At 42.0% G+C, this 26,709-nt stretch overlaps 1 protein-coding gene across 1 annotated transcript in view; it reads left to right on the forward strand.

Annotated features, from left to right (window-relative positions):
- CALCR (calcitonin receptor) overlaps nucleotides 1–26,709 on the forward strand; it is a 287,546-nt gene that overhangs the window by 238,012 nt on the left and 22,825 nt on the right. The window contains exons 6-10 of the mRNA XM_069729395.1: nucleotides 2,153–2,244; nucleotides 9,021–9,147; nucleotides 19,145–19,298; nucleotides 21,776–21,836; nucleotides 22,845–22,911. Coding sequence (XP_069585496.1) covers nucleotides 2,153–2,244; nucleotides 9,021–9,147; nucleotides 19,145–19,298; nucleotides 21,776–21,836; nucleotides 22,845–22,911 — 501 coding nt within the window. The remainder of the gene's footprint in view (nucleotides 1–2,152; nucleotides 2,245–9,020; nucleotides 9,148–19,144; nucleotides 19,299–21,775; nucleotides 21,837–22,844; nucleotides 22,912–26,709) is intronic.

Here is a 26,709-nt window from a genome sequence, read left to right on the forward strand (position 1 = left end):
AGCCATTTAGCAACTACCAAAGCAAAGCTCCCTCCATATCTAAATGCAGTTTTCATGAGTTCGCTAGATACGAGCAATGTGCTAATGTAACACATAAATTACCAACCAATTAAGTACAATCGATGCATTACAGATGGGAACTATAATAATGAATACTTCCATATACTGCACATTATTCAAAGAAAGCTGTGACCACTAATGTGGGGAAAACAAATGCATTCGAGTGAATCTGTGCCTATTTTAACTAAATAGGTCTGAATTTGAGTTAATTTCTTAGTATGCGCTAGAAGCAGTCAAAGATTTAATGGAGATACCGAGGGAAAAAAATAACCCTGTGTAGGCAGAGTTAAAAAATACAATTATTATTGTCTACGGTAACCACTAGGGGGAGCCAAGGAGCTTAATGCATACAGTCTGTCCATCAACTTCAATAATAAATCTGTATGCGCTGAATCCTTAAAGGGATTTACCAGATTCATCATAATGATGGTCTCTTAAGACGTCAATTCCACGATATAGTACATAATAATAGTGCTATAAAATGTCAAAATAAAATTGGGGCAAAATTACTTGGTTACGACCTTCAGATATCTTCCATTTAAGATGGGGAACTGTTTATAGTTTATTTTGTCAAGTTACAAATAAAGGCTTGTAGTTTTGGTAGGGGGGTGGGAATTTGTTTTTTAATTTTGTAGGTTATTTATTATGCATTGTTTATATAGCGCTATCATGTTCCGCAGCATTTTACATACAGTATCATCACTGTCCCTATTGGGGCTCACAATCTAGATTCTCCAACACTCTGTCTCTGGAATATAGGAGGAAACTGGAAAACCCAGAGGGAACCCACACAAACACAGGGAGAACATACAAACTCTTTATAGGTGTTGTCCTTGGTAGGATTTGAACCCCAAACCCCAGGGCTGTAAAGCAACAGTGCTAACCACTGAGCCACAGTGCTGTAGGTTCACCACCCTCTGATGTGAGTCCTTTATTTGTTTTGAGCAATCTATAGTATGGGTGGATAAAAAGCTCTACCTTGTATCATACACCTTTATACAATAGTATAATAAAGTAGAACACTGTATATAATAATAATATTGGACAACATTGTATACAGTATTAAGGGAGAACACTGTATGTAATTAAAAAAACACTATACATAATAAGGGAGGGCACTATATTTGATTTAAAAAAATACTATGCATAAGTGAGGACACTGTATGTGATAAAAGACAATACTATTCATAATAAGGAAGGGTGCTGTATTAAAATAATAATAGTAATAATAATAATAAAGTACAATACTGTATAAAGTATCAAGGAATAACACTGTATGTAATAAAAAAAACAATATTCATAAGGGAGGACATTGTTTGTGATAAAAGACAATGCTATTCATAATAAGGAAGGACACTGTATAATAATAATAAAGGATACTGTATAAAGTATCATGGGAGAGCACTGTAGGTAATAAAAAAACAACAATATTCACAATAAGGGAGGACATTGAATGTGATAAACAACAATTCTATGCATAATGAGGGAGGACACTATATGTAGTAAAGGACAATGTCAACTCCCATTATACTTTGTCTACAGCCACTCTTCTGCTAAATGGATCCAGCAGTACAATGACGTCATTGCTCCAGACATCAATATAAAGAAGATGCTGATTGGCAAGGCACAAAGCCTACAATGGCTACTTGCAGCTCCGCTACTACATTCAATACCTGCATTTTAATGACAAAATGGCCCGTGGTTGCTGATTCTCCTTTAGCCGCTGTTCTCCTGAATCCGGCAATATTTTTCTCTCGTTCCTGTGCCTTTCCATTTATGAGATATGGTCCTTTTTTCCCTGTATGTAAATCCAGTCTTGCTAGTGAAGTGGGCGTGGTTAGCAACTCTTCTTCCTCCATGTAGGCCACGCCTATCATGCTAAAAAGACCAGATTTCCATACAGTGAAAAAGGGGCCATATCTCTGGAATGGAGAGGCTCAGGAACAAAGGAAAAACAACGCCGGACTCAGGAGGACAGCGGCATTCACATCAATGTAATACAATTACGTATTTATAGATAGTGACACATCCCCTTGAAGAAAAATGTTTAATGTTTCTGCCCTTGAGTCATTCCTCTCTCCATCTCTTCCAGAATGCCTACATCCTGTACTATATGGCCATAGTAGGACACGCCTTGTCCATCGTCTCATTGTTAATTTCCCTTGGAATTTTCTTTTATTTCAAGTAAGTGCCACTCCTCCCCCAAACATAATCATGATTATAATTATTTGCTTCTGATTTTCTGATCTTAATAATAACAATAATGGAAAAACTGAAGGGCTGAATGCTGATGTATGAGCAGAAATCACAAACGCTCGGTGGGTAATGGAAGTCGCTTGTTTTGTAGATCAAGGGCAACCCACAAAACACAAAGGTAATTTTATATATCAAGGGGAGAATTTTTTTTTTAATACTTAAATGGAATGTCTCACGGATGTACTGTAATTTCTGCTTCATTCATTAGATGTGAGTCTGTACAAGAGAAATAATGTGTTCTTCTGGGTTTTTTTTTAATTACTGTAATTATTTTATTAATTTCTCTTTCTAATTTTGTAATTTCTCCTGGTGGCGGCCATATTGGAGACATACGCCTCCTTCTTTACAGCAGCGTTCGTGTGCTTTATGGCAGCTGCAGTGTTGTTATCCTGCCATATATAGACTTCCAGTCGTAGAACAAAGCGTTTATTAAAGGGTTTGTACGACCAATTAGGATAGGTCATTAATAGGTGTCCATCACTCGTCACCCGCGCCGCTCAGCTGATATCTGTAGCCACAACAGACATATTGTATGGAGCTGAAACACCACAGATCTATCTGTTCTCGGGGTCTACAACTTAATTGAGGTGTGCCCGATCCATAATCTGATAATCTGTGATCTTCTATCAGCCACAGTTCCAGGTATCAGCCAAGCGGTGGAGTTTCCAGGTGTTGTAACCATGTCATATTGATAACTTTTTGTTCCATCCTTTGATATGACTCTGAAAACTCTATCCCAATCTATACAGTAAAGCTGACACTTGAGTTGCAGAAAACGGGAATTGTCCTTCTAGTGGACAATGTGAAAATCGGAATAAAAAATGAATAAAATGATATAAAAACTAAAGTGGTACAAAAAAAAGATTTGATAGTGACACATATTTTGGTTTTCATAAAGTTTACTGCTTCAGTGTTTTTATATCTTTTAGACAGATGTTCTATGGTTGCTGATTCAGTGTTTCTGGGTAGTTGGGAGAAGTTGCTCTTGGAAGAGATTTAGATCCCATTCTTTATTCTTAGCCGTGTTCTTACGGAAAACTGTTAGTGATTCGCCTTCATGGATGAAGTGTCTCCACACATGAATGGTGTCAGGATGCTTTTACTGTTGCCAAGAAAAAAGGAGAAGAATAAGCAGCCATAGAGTCCCATAAAATGTAAACTTTATTGAGCAGCATTAAAAACTACCAAATCAAATACAAATGATGCAAACAGGGGAATAAACATGCGTTCCAATGACCATAGCTAACGGGCCGGATCACCAACAAAGCCCCGCTATAGCATAGTATTAAGCCTCATTATGATGGATATCCATAGCTGCAAAACAAATATTGGACAAGTGCCACAGCTTTAGTAAAAATGATATTAGCCATCAGGCATGGATACATACCTAATATGTGCAGGATAGATAGGTGACCGAGCCCGATGCGCGTTTCGGAGCAAGCAGCTCCTTCATCAGGGGGCGTGTGTGGTATGTGTGGCGTGCGTATATATACACACCGCCAACCGGAAATGTGCAACTCACCCGCGCGCCGCAGCAGACCGCCGACCACCATGCGCAGTATCCAACTATCAAGATGTTCCTTCCTGTTCATCCATTGATTACTTTTCGGTGGGCTAGGAATTTGAGGGATCAACTCACTCACAGCCACTATGTTGGCCGATCCGTGCCCACACATGGCTCAGCGGAACAGGTGCATGCGCACAGAAAGGAAGCACATACAGCCATATTGGAAAAGGGCAAAGATAAGAGCAATACCAAATACACAAAAAGGAAGGGGATTATATACAAATACAACAAAGATATTACTACATGTAATCAGTCTCAATATCACCAATACAGAAAATACAATATAAGCATACATTTGCCAATTACATACAGCAATTAGTAGATATGCTAAATAAGAAGAAAGCTCCACCAGTCTAACACAACAGAGAAGCTATGTATTATAGCAAGGATATATACAGTATCAAGAACATTATTACAGTATATATAGAGAACAAACTAATCACAAAAGACTTCTACCATGTAGTAAATATGAAGACTAGATACATATGTATAAATAGTACACAATATATAATGCACTTCATCATGTATATAAGACAATAGCAATGGAATATATATAGAAAATACAGTAAAGACGCAGCAACAGACACAGAGTTCAACGGTACTCCTGGAGGGGGTAAGCCGATAAAAGGACTCGGATTGCCCGTCGAACCAGGACCCGGAGGGGACAGATTGGGCCGGCAGCCAGTTCACATACAGCAGCAGGGCCACACAGAAATTGCGTACAATAAGAGGCGAAGACCCCGGCAGGGTCAAAGTAACTCAGAGTTCCCATACAGACTCCGGTGACAGGACTGGTTGTAAATCCTTTTATATTGAAGTAAACTGGTTAAACGTTTCAGTGCCTCAGTCTTTCATTTGGACAATAGCCAATATCCAGGATCGGGATCATCACCGCTGGGAGAACCTGTTGCTGATCAAGTAAGTGCCTGTCCCCTCATGATACCCCTTACACTGTGCATTGCCTGAGGCCACAGCACCGGGTCAAGCCACCCGTGACATCCCCCTCAAGAGACAGACTCCATTGGTCCGGTGCTGGGTACCCCGGTCTCCTGGGCGTCACATTATGAAAATAAAAATAAATGTAAAATTAAAAACACTAGGCCATAGGTCACACATTATATGCAAAACAGATGTGGATCGCAGAAATGGGGCAAATTATATATTTTCATTCAACCCATTAGGGTGAATGCTACGCAGAGTCCAGATCCACCTTGTGTCTAATTGGGCAAGGCGCTTGGATAATCCACCTCCCCTGATATCAATATTGAGAAGATCGATGCCCCGCACCCTCAGCAGCGCTGCATCACACGAGTGGAACTCCCTAAAATGCCTTGGTATTGTTTTAGGAATAGCCACATCATTACATACCACTGCCGCCTGTATGCCCAGAACGTGCTCTCTTACACGAACCTTAACTTGCCTTGTGGTCAACCACATGGACAGGTGGCATAATATATCACGTACCGTGGAGTGCATGATATACGTTTTTTGATAGCAAAACTTTTAGTGCCATCCGAGTTAGAGAAAGAAGAGCATTGTTCAATGTTAGGGCATGCGACGCATCTTCCACATGGGGCACATCCGCCCCGAGGAATGTGGGCACGGATTGGCCAGCATAGTGGCTGTGAGTGAGTTGATCCCTCAAATTCCTAGCCCACTGAAAAGTAATCAATGGATGAACAGGAAGGAACTTCTTGATAGTTGGATCTGCCTGCAAAATTGGCCAGGCCTTCCTCATCTTTGTCCTTTTTCAATATGGCTGTATGTGCTTCCTTTCTGTGCGCATGCACCTTTTCCGCTGAGCCATGTGCGGGCTCCCTCCTTCCATCCGGCGCGTGTTCACGTGGGGCCCCACGTGTTTCCGGCGGTTGTGTTGGATACTGCGCATGGTGGTCGGCGGTCTGCTGCGGCACGCGGGTGAGTTGCACATTTCCGGTTGGCGGTGTGTATATATACACACGACAAACACATACCACACACGACCCCTGATGAAGGAGCTGCTTGCTCTGAAACGCGCGTCGGGGTCGGGCTCGGTCACTTATTCTATCCTGCACATATTAGGTATGTATCCATGCCTGATGACTGATATCATTTTTACTAAAGCTGTGGCACTTGTCCAATATTTGTTTTGCAGCTATGGATATCCATCATAATGAGGCTTAATACTATGCTATAGCGGGGCTTTGTTGGTAATCCGGCCCGTTAGCTATGGTCATTGGAACGCATGTTTATTCCCCTGTTTGCATCTCCTCCTATCTCTCTGACCGATCCTTCACTGTATGTTTTGCTGGTTCCTCCTCCTCTCACCTTCCCCTTACTGTTGGGGTTCCTCAAGGATCAGTCCTAGGCCCCCTCCTCTTCTCGTTGTATACTGCCCCTATTGGACAAACAATCAGTAGATTTGGTTTCCAGTACCATCTCTATGCTGACGACACCCAATTATACACCTCTTCTCCTGTTGTCACGCCGACCTTTTTAGAAAACACCAGTGATTGTCTTACCGCTGTCTCTAACATCATGTCCTCCCTCTATCTGAAACTAAACCTGTCAAAAACTGAACTCCTCGTGTTCTCTCCCTCTACTAACCTACCTTTGCCTGACATTGCCATCTCCGTGTGCGGTTCCACCATTACTCCAAAGCAACATGCCCGCTGCCTTGGGGTCATCCTTGATTCTGACCTTTCATTCACCCCCCACATTCGATCACTGGCTCGCTCTTCTTACCTGCATCTCAAAAACATTTCTAGAATTCGCCCTTTTCTTACTTTCGACTCTGCAAAAACTCTTACTGTTTCACTTATTCATTCTCGTCTGGACTATTGCAACTCTCTACTAATCGGCCTCCCTCTTGCCAAACTTTCCCCACTCCAATCTGTCCTGAATGCTGCTGCCAGGATCATATTCCTCACCAACCGTTACACCGATGCCTCTACCTTGTGCCAGTCATTACACTGGCTACCCATCCACTCCAGAATCCAGTACAAAACTACTACCCTCATCCACAAAGCTCTCCATGGCTCAGCACCACCCTACATCTCCTCTCTGGTCTCAGTCTACCACCCTACCCGTGCCCTCCGCTCCGCTAATGACCTCAGGTTAGCATCCTCAATTATCAGAACCTCCCACTCCCGTCTCCAAGACTTTACACGTGCTGCGCCGATTCTTTGGAATGCACTACCTAGGTTAATACGATTAATCCCCAATCCCCACAGTTTTAAGCGTACCCTAAAAACTCACTTGTTCAGACTGGCCTACCGCCTCAATGTATTAACCTAACGATCCCTGTGTGGCCTATTTTTATATATATATATATATATATATATATATATATATAAAAAAACAGGTTCCTCGCATCATGTTCTAATTCACTTTATGCAGTTAATAGCCCTCTGTGTCTGTACTGCTACATACTTAGGCAGGTAACTGGTTCATGCAGCTTTACATGAACACCCGAGCCTTACACTATGGCTGGTCCGAATAACTAAAGCAATTGTTACCATCCACCTCTTGTGTCTCCCCTTTTCCTCACAGTTTGTAAGCTTGCGAGCAGCAGGGCCCTCATTCCTCCTGGTATCTGTTTTGAACTGTATTTCTGTTATGCTGTAATGTCTATTGTCTGTACAAGTCCCCTCTATAATTTGTAAAGCGCTGCGGAATATGTTGGCGCTATATAAATAAAAATTATTATTATTATTATTATATTGTATTTGATTTGGTAGTTTTTAATGCTGCTCAATAAAGTTTACATTTTATGGGACTATATGGCTGCTTATTCTTCTTTTTTCTTGGCTACAATTGTTGGCAGCTGGTCTCTATAAGTCCTTTATGCATGTTTGCTATTTCATATCTCTACTGTGGCAAATTCTACATCTTTTTATATATATATTTAACATGCTTGCTTCAATACTATTATGCTTTTACTGTTGGCAGACACAGGACTCACCTTCTCCCGACAATCATTCCTAAAGATATCCCAAACAGACTGAAGGGGGCTTCATCAGAGAAAATAACTTTACCCCCATTTTCTACTGTCCAATCCCTGCTCTCCCTAAATTTATTTTCTCTGATGAAGCCCCCTTCAGACTACTTGGGACATCTGGAGGAATGATCGTCCAGAGAAGAAAAGGTGACGTTGCCATGAGCCATGTGTCTTCCAACAGTAAAGCCTCCTGAGACCATTCATGAGGCTTTACTGTTTCATCACTCAGATTGTTCAGTAGGAATGCTGTCAGGAATGAGGAATGGGACCTAATTGTTCTCCAAGAGAAACTTCTCTCATCATCTAGGAACACTTTGATGATGAACAATGCTTTTTTCATCATGACAGGAGGAAAAATTGATAACTACGGTAAGTGTCTCGTTTACCAAATCACTGATATTTTGGGTCCACTGTGAGGAAACTCCCCAGATATCAATCCCATTGAGAACCTGTGGTCAACCCTCAAAAAGCGGCGAACAAGAAGAACTCCAAGCACTGATTAGGCACTATGGGCAGCCATCAGTTAGGATTTGGCCCAGCTACCGGGGAGAAGAGCAGAAGTCTGGAGAAATGAGGGTCAACATTGGAAATATTGAGGCTTTACAGAAACTTGATGTATTTGCCAATAAATGTTTAAAAACTTATGAAATGTTTATAATTGTAGTTTAGTAACTATAGAAATGTCCGACTAAAAGATCTAAAAACACCGGAGCAGCAAAACTGGGAAAACCAACATTTTTGTCAATCTCAGAACTTTTGCCAAATAGTTTAAAATATAATATATATTAAAATAAAATAAGAAAACCGTATAATTAGCGCAACCTGTAAGTAAATAGTAGCCAGGGTCTATCTTTTTTTGTTTCAGATGCCAAAGACAAGGGGGTACAACTTAATGAGTCTACCTTCCATCTCAATAGGTGGAGTGGACCTTCTCAGGGTCCATAGACCCTACAATGATAAACAATGATGGAGGGCTACGTACCCGAGAGCTCCATCTTGATTTTAGCTTTGAGACGCCCTTCCCTCTATGTATACCATAGGACTAGGTGCATTTGTACACAACATAAACCTCTGTACTTCTGCATTTTGCTTCTGTGTAAAGGAAATCCCTCAACGTACAACAGTTTAATTAAATATGGCTTATATTCTGTATTTTAGGAGTCTCAGCTGCCAAAGGATTACGCTTCATAAAAATCTATTTTTCTCTTATGTCCTCAATTCTCTGTTTACAATCGTCCATCTTACAGCTGTGGTACCAGATTTAGACCTCGTGAAGAAGGGCCCTGTAAGTATATATTCCTATTAATTCAATTATTGATCTGAGTATGAAAAAAATTACATTCCTACCTTTTTCATGAAATGATAGAAAATTGGTGTAAACTCATCCTACCGCCTCCTGCTCACGGATATATATTTTTGTACAGCGCATATAGAATTTTTAATGGCGTTACTCAACCTCTAGCGGCTGCTGTAAAGGCTTCGTCGAAAGCTGAGAAGACAGTAATTGCATCGCATTTAGGGGAAGATGTAAGTGGCAAAAGACAGAACATGTACAGGCAGAAATTATTCCTGTGCCGTATACGCTCTTGTGCCGTATACGCTCTTGTGCACACAACTTCTCCGTGGGGGGGGTTTAAAAATAAAACAGAAATAAGCCTTTTTTTTAGTAACTAGTAATCCATGACCAGAAATGTGATTGATGTAAATCGTTGTTCCGTTACATGAACACAAAGACATTAAATAAATTTCCAATCTCTTGATGGAAGGAAAGCGCCAAGTCAGTTGGGTTCCCAACTGAGAATTCATCTTCCAACCCCATGGTCCATGTATCGGCACATATATACTAAGTACACCCCTCATCCTGGTATGTCAGGTTGGAAAATTTAGAATTAATCCATCGGTCACGGTGGGAAGAAAAGTCATTACAGTGCTTGTAAAGTTTTACAAAAAAAAAGGGATGAGAATAAAAATTCCGTTCACGTCAAGTAGAAAGCCGAATCCAGTACCCCCGAATGTGTATTAAAAGTGTGGGGGGGTGGCGGATCTATACATTTTTATCGGAGTAGAACAAATTACATTGCAGTCAATCTGATTTTTCTCATTACCGCACTCAATGAAGTAGATAATTAACAATATATAAATAAATGATGGGACCAGGTAAAACTCTACTGAAGAATTGTGCGTAACACCGCCAAACTGTGCCAAAGTAAAGTGCTGCCCCTTTCCTTACAGATTGACATCTATGGATTTGTTGTTTTTTTGGAGGTGTTTTTTGTTAAGTCCCTCTTTTATTTTTTTTACCTGTTTTTGGTTTTGTCTGTGCCAAATTCTTTAAAATGGCAGACGTGGTTTATTAATGTTGTGCAAAAAAAAACACAAAACCCTTTATTTTTGTTCTTAATCTGGTTGGTGACTTTTTAGCACAAAAAAGTTGCGTGCTCGGCTAAAACGTCGCGAGAATTTCAACAAAAATTTGAGATGTACATAAAATCACTCCAGAGGAAACCTGAAGTGCATCTGTGCAAAAAAAAAAAAAAAAAAATTGTTTTATTTTTTATTTAAAAAGTTATAATTGATGAATCAATGACGAATGTGAAAAAAAAAAACCCAGGGGTGAACATTAGTGATGAGCGAACGTACTCAGATATCGTGAGCACGCCCGAAATACTCGGATAACGCCTGGGCATGCTCAGATAACACGATATCCGAGCACATTCGCTCATCACTAAATTAGGTACAAATGAAAAACAGATGAAAAATGAAAAAAAAAACTAGACAACAAATTCAACAAATTCAATAATGAATCTTGCCCCGTTAGTGTTGGATGCATAGAAACAGTAAATATAGAAAATATTCAAAAATATAAAAAGTCCCTGATATTCTTCCCTGGCATGGGGTCTGTAGCAGTAATGGCCTCACAAGTGAGAGGGGCTCTTATTTCCCCCCCTTCGTGTGTCGACTCCCAGGTACTTGACTTGGCTTGGCTTGGACCCTGACCTGCTTTTGTGTCTTGTCTTTGGTATTTGGAGATGTGTCTGTGTATCTCTATAGGAAGTAGGAAGAGTCTTTTCCGCTAAAGGAATTGGAGGTGGGTCTGTGTCTCTCTACAGGAAGTGGAAGGGTCTTTATCACTACAGCTAATGGGGAGGGTCTTTTCTCTCAACAAGAAGTGGGGTGGGTCTTATTCCTCATGTAGGACGTAGAATCAGGTCTTTTTCTCTCTACAGTATAATGGGGCGGGACTTTGTCCTTTTTCAGGACGTGGGGTTGGGTCTCTGATTCTACAGGATGTGGGGGTGGGTTTCTGTCTATACAGGAAGTGAGAAGAGTCTTTATCGCTACAGGATGTGGGGTAGGTCTTTACCTGATTATTGGAAGTGGTTCCAAGTCTTTACCTCTCTGTTCCTGCTCTCGTCTGTCATAATGCATGAAGGTATAATACAGATACAACATTTCCATTCAGAGCAGGCAAGCAATTGAAAAATGGCAAGAACAAAGTATGCTAGGAAATGAGAAAAGGACTTTCCAGCACCTATAGTACTGGCAGAATACTGATGAAGGGGAACCACCCATTCAAAAAATTGAGGATAGCAATTTATAGAGCATGGGAATCAGGACGTATTGGACTGGTATGTATACCTAAAGCAGAAAGACAAGGCGTTTCTACATATTTTGTGCAAAAGGATGGGGGGAACTTAAACCTCCTTAATGCCTTCTGAAGAGCTGGACCTCTAAAAATAGATGGAGAAGATGTATTATCTACCAGCGGAACTCATGTCCGTGCAGAATTCATCCATCTATTGGAGATTTCTCTGGCAGGACCTCAGGCTGAGCAGGGAGCGTCTTCACGCTCTTCTTATTCCCTCACATACTCTGGATCAGTGAGCTGAGAAACTTTCCTGACTTTCTTGTGACAGTGTTGTGCTTTTGACAGACAACTCAATCTCTTTGCACCTCATCACTTGTAATACACCTCTAGGTCTCGCACTGTCCCCTTTCAATTTCCATCTATTCGGATAAAGAACGCCTCTAAGACAAGGTGAGAGGTACAGACGATGACCCGTAAACTCGTCACTGCAAACCTCAACTGCTCAATGGAACTACAACATGTGAATGCGGTCAGCACAGAGCCCCGGGCTAAATTATTTGTTCCTGTGTCACATGTATTGTGTATCACGATGACATAAAGGAGTGTTTCTGTCTCATAAAGTGAATGAAGGGACCAAAGCACAAAAGCACATAAGAGGACATTATACCAGGATGGGGGACATTATAACAGAATAGGGACATTATACCAGAATGGGGACATTATAACAGAATGGGGACATTATAACAGAATGGGGACATTATACCAGGATGGAGGACTGTTATGGCTGGCAATCAGGCAACACAGCGTGCAGTAATCAGCGCACATACAGAGATCTGGCAATAACCAAAAACAATAGGACGAGCTCTGAGACGTGGAATCTCTGTAGACTGCAGTACCTGATCTATCCTCACACAACTATAAGCAGCAGTGGATTGCGCCTATCACTACCTATGCAACTCGGCACTGCCTGAGGAGCTGACTAGCCTGAAGATAGAAATACAAGCCTGACTTACCTCAGAGAAATACCCCAAAGGAATAGGCAGCCCCCCACATATAATGACTGTTAGCAAGATGAAAAGACAAACGTAGGAATGAAATAGATTCAGCAAAGTGAGGCCCGATATTCTAGACAGAGCGAGGATAGCAAAGAGAACTATGCAGTCTACAAAAAACCCTAAAACGAAAACCACGCAAAGGGGCAAAAAGACCCACCGTGCCGAACTAACAGCACGGCGGTGCACCCCTTTGCTTCTCAGAGCTTCCAGCAAAAGTTAATAGCAAGCTGGACAGAAAAAACAGAAAACAAACTAGAAGCACTTATCTAGCAGAGCAGCAGGCCCAAGGAAAGATGCAGTAGCTCAGATCCAACACTGGAACATTGACAAGGAGCAAGGAAGACAGACTCAGGTGGAGCTAAATAGCAAGGCAGCCAACGAGCTCACCAAAACACCTGAGGGAGGAAGCCCAGAGACTGCAATACCACTTGTGACCACAGAAGTGAATTCAGCCACAGAATTCACAACAGAGGACATTATACCAGGATGGAGGACATTATACCAGGATGGAGGACATTATACCAGAATGGGTGATAGTATAACAGAATGAGGACATTATACCAGGATGGAGAACATTATACCAGGATGAGGACATTATACCAGGATGGGTGATAATATAACAGGATGAGGACGTTATACCAGAATGGGGACATTACACCAGGATGGAGGACATTATATCAGGATGGGGGCCATTATAACAGAATGAGGACATTATACCAGGATGGAGGACATTATACCAGGATGGGTGATAGTATAACAGAATGAGGACATTATACCAGGATGGGTGATAGTATAACAGGATGAGGACATTATACCAGGATGGGGACATTACACCAGGATGGAGGACATTATATCAGGATGGGGACATTATAACAGAATGGAGGCATTATGGCAGGATGGAGACATTATAACAGAACAGGGACAAAATACCAGGATGGGGACATTATACAAAGGTGGAGGACATTATAACAGAATTGGGGCATTATACCAGGATAGTGGACATTATGCCAGGATGGTGGACAATATACCAGGATTGAGGACATTATACCAGGATGGGGACATTATACCAGGTTGGGGGCATTATACCAGGATTGTGGACATTACACCAGGATGGTGGACATTATACCAGGATGGTGGACATTATACCAGGATGGGGACATTATACCAGGATTGAGGACATTATACCATGATTGAGGACATTATACCAGGATTGAGGACATTATATCAGGATGGGGACATTATACCAGGATGGGGATATTATACCAAGATGGGGATATTATACCAAGATGGAGAACATTGTAACAGAATGGAGACATTATAACAGAATAGGCCATAGAACAATTGGACATTGGTGGACTATCCTAGCAAGTGCTGACAATGCCTTTTACTTCTTTGGTGCTCATTGCAATTCTATTTCCATATGATTCAGATAAAAGTTCTTTCCTGTGCTACAAGAATGATGCAACCAAAGGGTAAACAAGTCAACGTAGCCTGGAAATTTTGCCTCTTCTTTTTTCAAATTGTCTCTTTATTGCTCATTATATACCAGAATGGATCATAAAATCCTAAGCGCTCTCCGGTCTGTTCCTGACGCACGTAATCTGAGAATGTTAACGTAATTATTAGCACTGGTTTATGAGTCATTGTAGTCAAACTACAGTTTTATGAAGCACAACTGTGCCCATTCTAGGTAATACAGTACAAGGACATCACGTAAAGAATAACTCCGGAAAACAAGTAATAAACCCAGTGATAAGAGTAATAAACCCAACAATAAGTCATTAGACAGTAATACAGGAAATTAAATTTGTGCAAGATTGCAATAAAAGGTATGACTGTAATGAAACAGCTGTAAGCAGATAATCACAATACTGACAATAGGAAATTGAGGCAGCTCTTCCTCTCTCCCTGCACAGTGACCTCTGCACATTTTACAGAGCATGCCCACAGCACTGTCTCATAAAAATAAATAGCTCAGTATTGTATGTATAATATATAAGATCACAACACTGCCAATAAGAAATTGGGTTAGCTCCTCCTCCCTCCCCCTGCACAGTGACCTCTGCACATTTTACAGAGCATGCCCACAAAACTGTCCCTCATAAGTCAATAACTAATTTTTATATCCATAATAAAAAATCTGAAAATAGCTTTATAAAAGTAATTTAATATTTTGGTTCTCTCTGTATTGTATTTAAAATGGTTTTCCAATCCTAAATTAAATTAACAAAATGCTCTTAAAAACATGGTTATGTTACCCAACCCATCTGCTCCATGATTACTCTTCTGGCTAGGACTGACGTGATCATCGGCCATAGAGGTGACTAAAGCAGGTGGGAGGGAAACCTTCTGACAGCTTCCATAATGAATGGACACATCTCTTCCTGATCATTGAGAGAACTGTGCAGCAGTATTACAGCCCTATTCACTCCCATGGGACAGAACTACCATTCCGGTCACAATCTGTGAACAGGTGTGTTGCTGTTTATAGAAGAAAGAGGACAAGTTTTTCTAATCCTGGACAGCCTCTTTAAGTGAAGCTGGAATTCCTTTAACGCAGACACATACTAAATTGTACCATGTGATTTATTTATATTTGCTGGTTTCCTTGTGTCCTTGGAGAATAGTTGACTTCTTCGTATAACATCAGAGGGTCTGAATTTTGACGAGTTCATGCCTTTCATCAATATTGGAAATAAATAAGAAAGGGAAATTCTTCACATTCCCCTCATGTGTCCTGGCTGTGTTACATGGAGACGTAGCTAAGTCAGAATCAACATCAAGAAATGTGTCAAATAGAAAAAGCTGAATATGAAATGGTCCACTGGCTGCTTCTGTTTACTTAGTGGAAGGTTCTGGTGCCTATCTGTCCCTGTTACTCCTTGATACTAAGTGTCACAACTTTGTTGTCAGAATACCCGGTGCTCCATCCCTGTCCCTAACGCTAGGGGAGCCCTAGCTATCCATGCTTCCCAGATTTCTTCTGATGGTGAAGACGCTGGGGCCACATACCTTGCTGAGCTCCTGAATCAGCCCCATATCTGTCCCCCTCCTCCACCCAGGAAAGTGGGGAGTAATAGTGTTTGTATATACACAAACCAGACTAACAAGGGAAGATTTACAGAAATAAATGAAAATACTAAACATACAAATATGCACTCACAAACAACAAAGAGGAACACCCCCTGGAGAAAAGAAAGGTAAACAAAATAGGAAAGGATGATGAATCTCACATAGCAGAAACACCTAACAGCAGTCACAGATCAACACTGCAAATGCCTCTACCAGCAACCTCCACTCCGTGCCAGGCAGTGCAAGACTAACACTGGCAGTCCAGATTGACAGAGGTAAGAATATATAGGAGGAGGGAGTGGCCAATACTAAACAGCTGAGATCATCCAAGCAGGAAAGATTCAGAGACTCTCAGCTGAACAGTTTAACCCCTGCACTGTTAACAGAAACCTGCACTGTTTAATATGAAGGTGAAGTGCTTCTAGTCAGTGCAGGAGTATGTGAAATCAGACGCTGCAGTCTTCTGGCCCCTCTCTGTCATGGTAAACCCGTGGCACTAAGCCATTTTTTCTTTTGAAGCTTCCTATAGTAAGGGTGGTTAAAACACGACCACGTAGATCACATACCTTAACACCATAGTATAATAATACACTATAGCCAAGATTAAGGGAGAGCACTTTATATAATAAAAGAAGAAGCTATACATAATAGGGGAGGACACTGCATGTAATAAAAGATAATGCTATACATGATAAGGGAGGACACTGTATATAATAAAAGGTGATGGTATGCTTAATAAGGGAGGACTCGATATGTCATAAAATACGAAGGTACACACAATAAGGGACAGGAAAGGACACTTATATAATAAAGGAAAAAGCTACTCATAAGGGGCCCTTTATGTAATAAATGAAGAAGTTTTTTTATAGTAAGGGTGAACACTGCATGTAATTAAAGACAAAAGCTAAGCATAATAGGGGAGGACACTACATGTAAGAAAATATGCTATACATAATATGAGAGGACACTATGTCATGAAAGACAAAGGTACCCATAATAAGGCAGGATACTGTAGGTACTGTAACATATGATGACACTATACATAATAAGTGAGAACACCGCATGTACTTAGAGATGAAACTGTTAATTATAAGAGAGGACACAGTATGTAATAAAAGACAACACTATGAATGCGAAAAAAGGACACGGTATGCAATAAAGGATTATGCTCAGCTCCCAACCTACTCCTCTGTGCCGACTTTCAGCCCCTCCTTGAATGAGTCCAGTGGTGCAATTATGTTGTTATTAAATAAGCATGGAATCATTTTTAGCTGCAGCAGTCAGGTGGGTGGAGTAAGATGTCTTTGTGCCTTCAAGTCACCTGACTGCCACAGGCAACAGCAAGCAAGCAACCAAAAAAAAAAAAAACAACATGATGACCTTGGGAGGCGTTTGCCCTGAAGAGAGGGAAGGTACAGCCATTAAATATGGAATTTTTTCATTATTTTAAAACATTTCCTACTCTTTGAAAAAAGTGTCAGTCAGACAACCCCACAAAGTATAATAAAAAGATATTCATTATTTTAAAAAATGAAGCTTTATTGCCATGAGAGTGGACTGCCCCTTTAAAGATTGTTGTGAGTTCACACATTTCATGTGACAAATGCGCATTTTGAACATTTTCTGAATTGGTGGCATAATTTAGAAAACATCGGGGATACACTGACATGAGTATTCTTTTCTTATGTTCCACCCCCGCGGTTCTTGCACTAAGCGCAATGTATCTGTAGTTCCTAGACAATCCACTTTCATGCCAACTCTTCCTGGAATGCCCAAGAGGAATCAAACATAGTGAGACTTTCTATACTCCAGACACATATTTAACTGTGAATACAGGATGTCCATCCAATAAGGGGATGTGAAATGTGTGGAGGAGTGGGCAAAATGGGGGAGTGGGGAAAAAGCAGAAAAAAATAGATCCAGATCAGCTCTGCCATTGACTAATTTCCCTTGTACGTGAAGCCGCTTTTAATGCCCCAGTTTAGTGGAAAACTGAAAAATAATTTTTAAAAAATTAGGGCCTGTCACTGATAGATCTTCATTGACCTCTAAGGGGACATATTTAGGTAAAAATATAAATGTATAGAATACAGGGGGTGGGGGGGGGGGAAGCCATACAAATAGTACACAAAGCCTTCCCATAATTCAAGACTATACATAATTATAGGAAAACTGCCAAAATAAAATGCTGACCCCCATTCTCATGCGGTATCGAAATATAAAAATGCCAAAAGGAATTTCTATAAAACAAATATAATGCGAAACCACCCATGTATCACAAAAAAAGACCCAGAAGCAAAAACAACAAAAATACACCTGGTAAACCACCACGTGCACAAAATCTCTAAAAAGTGTCTGGTCACTTAGGACTTTAATACTTTGGTCGTTAATGAATTAAGGTTTGGATTTTTTTATTTTTTTTTTACTAAAGAAGGCGAGTAAATCATTTTGGAGTGAACTGAATTTGCTTTGAATATCACAAACAATTCTGATTCAAGAGAATCCAATTTTTTGGCTTTTCGATGCTCTTGAATTCTGACAAATAGCGGCCGGCCATCTGCCATTTCGCTTGATCAACTCTTGGGCTGAGAAGGGATTGATACAAAATTCATGAATATAATACGTCCAGTGGCGTCTAAGCAGTGTCGGACTGGGGTGCCAAGGACCCTCCAATAAAGTGACTCTAGGGGCCCACTGTCCATTTACATGCTAATCTTACATTTTTTCCCTATTCTCAGCTATAGTAATTAACCGGGCAGTTTATCGTATGATTTGATGCTGCCATTGTCTGTAAATAATGTGGAAGCTCTATAGGACTGCCATGGGTACCCGAGGTCAGGTCACCATTACTTACATACCTGGTACTGCCTTTTTATGGACTTTTTATATCGTATACCAAAATAAAATATTTACTAGCATTTTATATATTTTTAGTCCTCTTCTGATTTGGATGCTGTCTGGCATTACATATTCGAGTCCTTTATATGATAATATGGCTGCCCCGACGCGCGCTGGCTTCGGTGATCATTCTCCCATCCACATCCAATTAGTTTTTCATACCTCTCTGCTTTTACTAAGCTCCACTATTGATTTCCTAATCATTTGCAAATCCAGTGTCTGCGTTGGTGATAAACACAATAAGACCACGGTGGATACTGGCGGCTGGAGAGCGACCGAAATGATGTCAGATTCATAAACTCCATTTACTTACTGTCTAGACGCTCTAATGTAAGGCCATGAGATCCTCTAATACTCACCCTTTTTTTACGGGGTCTTATTTCACTATTTGACCAGAAATCTCATATTAAATTTTATGGTGTCGTTAATAATAAATAACTGTGCTACTAAGGAAAAGGGAAAATCATAGGTAAGTTTAAGAATTGTGTAGAATTTTAATCATCATAATAAAGAAAGAAATAAAAATAAAAAATGTGTAGACTCTCGGAACCTCAAACAACAATTTTTGACATCCTACGTAATACAAATGTTGTTTTTCTTGAGCGACAGCATAGAGGTAACTCTCTTTGGCGTTGATTGACACATTTCTATGACATTTTATCTTCCAGGTCAGCTGCAAGGTTCTCCAGTTCTTCCACCAGTATATGATGGGATGTAATTATTTCTGGATGTTGTGTGAAGGGATCTATCTCCACACGTTAATAGTGGTGGCGGTATTTGCTGAAGAACAGCATCTACATTGGTATTATCTCCTTGGCTGGGGTAAGTCCAAAATTTGCATCACTTTATATACTATTTAAAAAGAACGTGTCATGTTCTGTTAACATGTTTTAACCTGGTGTAAATGCCGCTGTTCTCCTGAATCCGGTGCTGTTTTTCTTTTGTTCCTCCACCTCTCCATTCCTGAGATATGGACTCTTTTTCCTTGTACATAAATCTAATATTTTGTCACGATACGTATAGCGACCCCCACGGGGGGTCGGTAGCAGACGGCACAATAAACAGTGAGATGGAAAAGGGGGGAGGAAGCCCCTATCAATAGGGAAATGAACGAATGGTCACCTTCTGCTCAAACCGGAGCCTTCCATGCACTCCCCTAATGCCCTAAGTGGGTCCTTCCCCCCACTGCCATTAAGAATCTCGTCCCTCAGTCACACCTAGCACTGCCCTGGCTAGTGCACTAGCCAGCAAGGAGCGCTAGTTGGATCACCCCCAGATGCAGGGCCACGAGTTCTCGGTACCGGGCCTCTCTGGTTCGGTTCTGAGGCAGTCATGGTGGTTAGACCCGGTCCGCGACCCTGCTAAGGGGCGTCCAATAAAAGTGGTGCAGTCTGTCAGGGGTTTGTGACGCCACCTGTGGTGTTCAGTCAGGGTGACCGACACTGCTGTGGGGTCCGCTGGGGTGATGGAATGGCAGCTGGATGGTATACCTTCCCACAGGTGAAGTATGTCCCCAGGGCTTCCCAGTAAGGTAGATGGTAATGGTGTGAGGTGCAGGCAATAATGAGGACACAAGGTTGCAGTCTCTTTACTGAAGACTTCAGGATCCTCAATCCAGAGCACGTTTAACAGGGCTATCAGAGACAGGCCGGTCTGATGGGCACTTCCAGAGTTTCCCTCACAGATGGAAATCGTTGCCCACCACTAGCGCCTGTGTGTTGTAGTTCTACCCTGCTGAGCATTCGGAATAGTCCTCACAACTGCTGTTCTCGTTCGTTCGTTCTCTACAGCTCTCTCTCTCTTTAGTTCCAGATGTTTCTAGTTTCTCGTCCCCCAGTATGTTTTGGCTAGGACGCACCCGTATGACGGGAAGGCCTGGAGGTCATCCGGGACCCTATAGACGCCCCTCTCCCACTGTTGCCCCCTATGTCTTCTTAGGAAATTTAAGGTAGACAGCCAACCTATAATTAACTGTCCTGTGGAGTTTGAAGTAAGGCCTAAAGTCAGTTACTCCCGCGGTGTTCTGGCCACCGGCTACGCGCCTCAGTAGGATGTTGCCTCGGTCTCACGGCACGACTCCTACTGGTTCTCCTTTTTGCTTGATCTCGTTTACACTGTTCCACAATATCCTTCGCTTCGTGTCTCTTTCTTAGGATACCGCCGCAAGGAAGTGCAGGCGCGGCTCCGTTACGTTCTGCTCTGTTCGCTAGGCACCTGCCAGGTTCCCACACCTGACAGGGACCCCCCTGTGTCTTCTCCCTGCAACACCCCCTGCCACGGGATGTTGCCTGAATCCAACCCAGTCAGCTTCTGACTAACTTTCTATCCAACCCCTAGTTTTACCAGTGTGAGGAGGGGCCCAATAAATAAAGCCTTTTGCTCCCCCTAGTGGCCGGAGTGTGAAGTGTAATGTGTGCGGGTGATACCTGGTCAGGAGAATTCCTTCAGTGCCATCAGACGTACCATCACTCCCCTTAGTGGCAGAGCGACGTTACTGCAACGACCAGATCTCTGGGGCGCTGCACTAGCCTCACCACTGCAGATAGTATCACACAGGGGACAGTGACAAACACAAAAGGGATGAGGAGAAAACAACACACTGAGCTTTCAGACAATGCTGCCAAGCTCCACACCGCAGATAACACAGCAACTGGAATCCAAAACACCCGAAGTGGCTGACACCAGAGGGCTACTCTTGCCAGCCTGGCCTCAAAAAAGAAACTCTATCACCAACAGTTAGCTGATGCATCAGGTGGCCATTTAAAGGATGGTGGGAGTGGTCACCACCACATCAGCTGACCAAATAGCACTACAGTTACACCAGATTGCCAGCGGGGGGGGGGGGGGGGGTCCTAAAAGGAAAAAGCAACATTAAAAACAGATATACAAAAATTGATTATGACATTTTTAGCCAACTGGGTAGAGTTCTAAAGAAGACAACCACTGAGATTAGTTGGGAATCACACCCATTTGGCTAACAAGACCAGATCCACATACCGAAAAGAGAGAACCATATCTCAGGAACAGAGAGGTGCAGGAACAAAAGAAAGACATCACCGGATTCAGGAGAACAGCGGCATTTACACCAGGTAAAATAAATTACCTTTGCGCCACTTTAGAACAAAGGAGTTAAGGATGGCTTCCCTCTGAAAAATCAGCTTTTTTCCATGGTTGCTATGAGCTAAACCTTAAGAAATCAGTTAATCAATGTGGCTTGAACCCAAAGAATTTGCTTGCTGTGACACAACCTTTTTAAGAAAATTATTTGTAAATCCATCTTATGAATTCCTTTTTTTAAGGGTTCCCGTTAGTGCCTACATCGATTCATGCCTTTGCAAGAACAAAATATTTCAATGACAAGTAAGTAATGAATTATTTTTTATGCTTAAAGGGAACTTGTCACCTCAAATTGGCGGGATATTAAAATTAGTTTTTACCGGTTTGATGGGCGGCGTTTCCTCTTCCTTTCTCCTTCCCGTCCGTCCCTGTTTTCCGCAATATTTTAGTGCACAATGCAATCTTCAGTGGGCATGCGCAGCATGCTTTGCCCTACTGCGAGCAAAGCCGAAAAGCATTACTGCGCATGCGCCCGCGCACTATGTCCCGGAAGTATTTCACTGTGTTCTGGGACGTAGTGCGCGGGCGCATGCGCAATAATGCTTTTCGGCTTTGCCCGCAGTAGGGCAAAGCATGCTGCACATGCGCCACCGACGACTGCATTGCGCACGCGCCAACTATGGCGCACACGTACTCTAATTCACTAAAATATTGCGGAAAACAGGGACGGACGGGGTGCAGAAATGAAGAGGAAACGCTGCCTATCGGAGCGGTAAAAATTCATTTTAATATCCCGCCAATTTGAGGTGACAGGTTCCCTTTAAATTATTTATTTTATGTGTATTATTAGTACAAATATTCATCGACCTGAATTTAGGACACTCGCCTTTTAGCCATGAGTGGGGGGCAGATAGTCTATGTAATACAGGCCAGGAGAACCTATGTATTAATGTGAATGGGACATTTTGGTAAAAGTCACGTTTCATGAATCTGTCTAAAACATCTGAGTTAGCAATGTTGTCAAGGAAAAAGAATAAAAATAAGACTTAAAAAAGAAAGACATAAAAAAGTAACAAAACGTATGTAAAATAATAATACAGCCATTAAAACAGAGCAAGATACTACAGAAAAGTGGGGAAACAACAGTGATGAGTTTTCCTGTAGATCGCTGATTGCTGGTGGTTTGGGAGGGGAAACAGTTTTTGTCAATGGATCAGGTCTGACTAATTGGATTCCTTCTTTAATGTTTCACTTTTTCCTTTGTTCTATTCATATTTGTAAATAAAACTGTAGCGTTTTGCTTTATTACAGCTGTTGGATGAGCGTGGAGACACATCTCTTATACATTGTGCATGGGCCGATCATGGCTGCACTGCTGGTAAGCGTCTTACAATCTGATAAAGGAGTGAGAACGAAATAATACCAATAATAGTAAATAAAAATTCCGCTAATTTCACATCCTGTCGTGTAGAGGTGACCAATAATCTGGAATTATGCAAAATGCTTTGATCGTTACAAATGTACATTATGTTATCAAGGCAATCACTTTCCTCTGTTTTTATACTGACGTTACATCTCTACCTTCATTAGAACCAGTGTGGTTCAAAACGCGTCAGTCCGAATGTACTGGTTCTCCTTAAAGAGTATTGCCTGGGTATGATGGAGTCTTACAGGCAGTGCTCCATGGGAGAAAAGTATGCAAAATAGCTCTCTTGCAGAGCAAAAGTCTAATATAAGAAGGCCAATAGTTCACCACACTCATATTGGAATTATCCAGGGTGCTGCGCAGATTGAGCAGAGTATCTCAGTATAATCAAGTAAGGGAAAAGTCGCCACTCCATCCTTCTTGAGAAAACTCTAACTTTATTCCATACGTGCTAAAACCACAGATCCTCAAACACTGACGCGTTTCGGAAGTAAATTTCCATATTCATAGCATATGAACGAATAAGGAAGTTTACTTCTGAAATGCGTCAGTGTCTGAGGATTTGCGTTCAGAGGTTTTAGAACTTATGAAATAAAGCTACAATAATTACGGAATTTTCTCAAAATGGACGGAGTGCTTGCTTTTGTCTTACATGGTTTTCTCACAAAGTATCACCTTGAGTGTGAATGTCTTTAATCAGCCTTGACCAGGGAGGTATACCTATGGACTGTTTCGGGGTGTTTGCCCCTCATCAGTGTAGAGCAGAGTCCAGCTGGCTGACAGCGATGTGTGGCGTCCCAGGGTCCTGGTTGTCACAGTGGCATTGCTTTCCTCACGGGAAGAGTGATGTTACGCTTGGAAGCGATGAAGGATTCCTTTAGACAGGTAATCAGCACATACAACACCATTCTGACTCCAGATCAGAAGCAGGAGCTCTACACCTGACTTCAGGGACGAGCTGCTCTCTCTGGTCGGGAGGAGTCAGTTGCTAGGCAGTTAGGAAGAGTTAGACAGTTGGTGCCGGACAGCATACTGGAGCAGTTTGAGGCAGAAGGACGGGTGAGGGGCTGTACAGCCTGAGGTGCTGTAGCCCCTAGATAGTGAGATACAGAGGGAAGAACAGCCTTTAGCCTAGCTTTTAGATACCGGTAACCGGAAGACTGAGGTTATGTCATACTCTAGGAGGCACAGCAGAAACCGGTAGGACAGCAAGACTACACGTAACCTGTCCGCCCTAATGCCCAGGAGACACAGTGACACATAGAGCCCGGGTCATGATAGAGACTGTTGTGAATTCTGCTCTTGGGCTCCCTGCGGTGGTTATGAGTGGTAGTGCTGCGGTAGTTGGATCGCAGCATTTATCAGGTGTATCTATTTTTTGCAATTTGGGCTGGGCTATATAGCCTTGCTTGATCCTTTAGTCAGTGCCAGTTGTCCATTGTTTTTGGAGGATTCACATCCCTTCTGGTCTCTCCTGTTTGCTGTGCTTTTCTTCAAAGATAAGTCCTGGCTTTGGTTTTGCTGTCCACCTGCTGTGGACCTTATAGTTCTGTGCATTTTCATGTTTTTGTCTTGTCCAGCTTAGTCTGTGAAGGATTTTTTGCAGCCTAGCTATTTCTCTGGAGATGCAGATATACCCCCCATGTCTTTAGTCAGATGTGGTGTTTTGTATTTTTCCGTGGTGGATATTTTCTAGTGTTTTTATACTGACCGCATAGTTCTCTGTTCTATTCTTTCTTTTTAGCTAGTATGGCCTCCTATGCTAAATCCTGATTTCATTTCTGCGTATGTTATTTCCCTCTCCTCTCACAGTCAATATTTGTGGGGGGCTGTCTTTCCTTTGGGGATTTTCTCTGAGGCAAGATAGGTTTCCTGTTTCTGCCTTTAGGGATAGTTATTTCTTAGGCTGTGTCGAGGGGTCTAGGGAGTGTTAGGTACCCCCCACGGCTACTTCTAGTTGCGCTGTTAAGTTCAGGGTTTGCGGTCAGTACAGGTACCACCTTCTCCAGAGTACGTCTCATGCTGCTCCAAGGCCACCAGATCATAACAAGAGACCAGTTAAAAAGGCTTGAGTCACCTTTCATACAGGTTTGTGTCTCACTTCAATAAAGGACAGAGATAACTGAGAGGACCTTGCTAAGAAGCCATAGGCCGTAAGAGACTATAATACCACAGTGCTAAGAGGAAGGCTTTTAACCCCACCTGGTAAAGCTGGACTCTGAACTCTCTTCCAAGCCGGCCGGACCCTGCCTGTACCTGTGATCTGGTGCCCTGGACTGTGGCTGCCTGCTACCATCAGTAAACCTACTTCACCTGTGGGAAGTTATGCCATCTGGCTGCCATAACATCACCCCAGAGGACCCCTTTAAGCAACGTTGGTCATCCTTGACTGAATACAACAGGTGGCGTCACAAACTTTATTTCAGAAACCCCTTTAACCCCTTCCCGCCATGCGCCGTACTAGTACTGCTCTGCGGGAACTGAGTTCCCGCAAACCGCAGTACTAGTAAGGCGGCGCGGTCTCACAGTGAGCACCGCGGCAATCGCGTGCGCGTGTCATCTGTATGTGACAGCTGACACCCCTCAGCAATGTCCACGATCGGCGCTAGCGCAGATTGTGGGCAATTAACCCCTCTGATGCCGCTGTCAGTAGTGACAGCGACATAGAGGGGCATTGCGCAGGGATGGGGGCTCCCTGCACTCTCCCACTGGAACAACGCGATGCGATCGCGTTGTTCCGGTGTTCTGGAAGGAGTCCCCGGATCCAAAATGGCTACAGAGCTCCTTCCGGGTCCTTCACTGAGGTGGCTGGCCGGCGCCTGCTGAGAGCAGGCATCGGAAAGCCTCCTGCACTGCCTGTCAGATCGCTGATCTGACACAGTGCTATGCAAAGTGTCAGATCAGCGATCTGATGAAATATAGTGATGTCCCACCCTGGGACAATGGTATAAAGTTAAAAAAAATTGAATGTATAAAAAAAAAAATCCCCAAATAAAGAAAAAAAAAATATTTTCCAATAAATCCATTTATTTATGTAAATAAAAAATAAAACTACAAGTACACATATTTGGTATCGCCGCGTCCATAACGACCCGCTCTATAAAACTATCCCACTAGTTAACTCCTTCAGTGAACACCGCAAAAAATAAAAAACGAGGCAAAAAACAATGCTTTATCATCATACTGCCGAACAGAAAGTGCAATAAAATGTGATCAAAAAGACAGATATAAATAACCATGGTACCGCTGAAAACGTCATCTTGTCTCGCAAAAAAAAGTCACCACACAGCATCATCAGCAGAAAAATAAAAAAGTTATAGCTCTCAGAATAAAGCGATGCAAAAACAATTATTTTTTTAAATAAAATAGTTTTTATTGTGTAAAAGCGCTAAAACATAAAAAAAGATATAAATGAAGTATTGCTGTAATCGTACTAACCCGAAGAATAAAGCTGCTTTATCAATTCCACCACACGTGGAACGGTATAAACGCTCCCCCTAAAAGAAATTCAGGAATTGCTGGTTTTTGTTCATTCTTCCTCCCAAAAATCAGAATAAAAAGCGATCAAAAAATGTCATGTGCCTGAAAATGGTACCAATAAAAGCGTTAACTCGTCCCGCAAAAAACAAGACCTCACATGACTCTGTGGATAAATTATAGCTCTCAAAATGTGGTGAAGCAAAAACTATTTTTTTGCAATAAAAAGCATCTTTTAGTGTTTGACAGCTGCCAATCATAAAAATCCGCCAA

This window comes from Ranitomeya imitator, chromosome 6, assembly GCF_032444005.1.
Source record: "Ranitomeya imitator isolate aRanImi1 chromosome 6, aRanImi1.pri, whole genome shotgun sequence".
In the NCBI taxonomy this organism is placed as follows: Eukaryota; Metazoa; Chordata; class Amphibia; order Anura; family Dendrobatidae; genus Ranitomeya; species Ranitomeya imitator.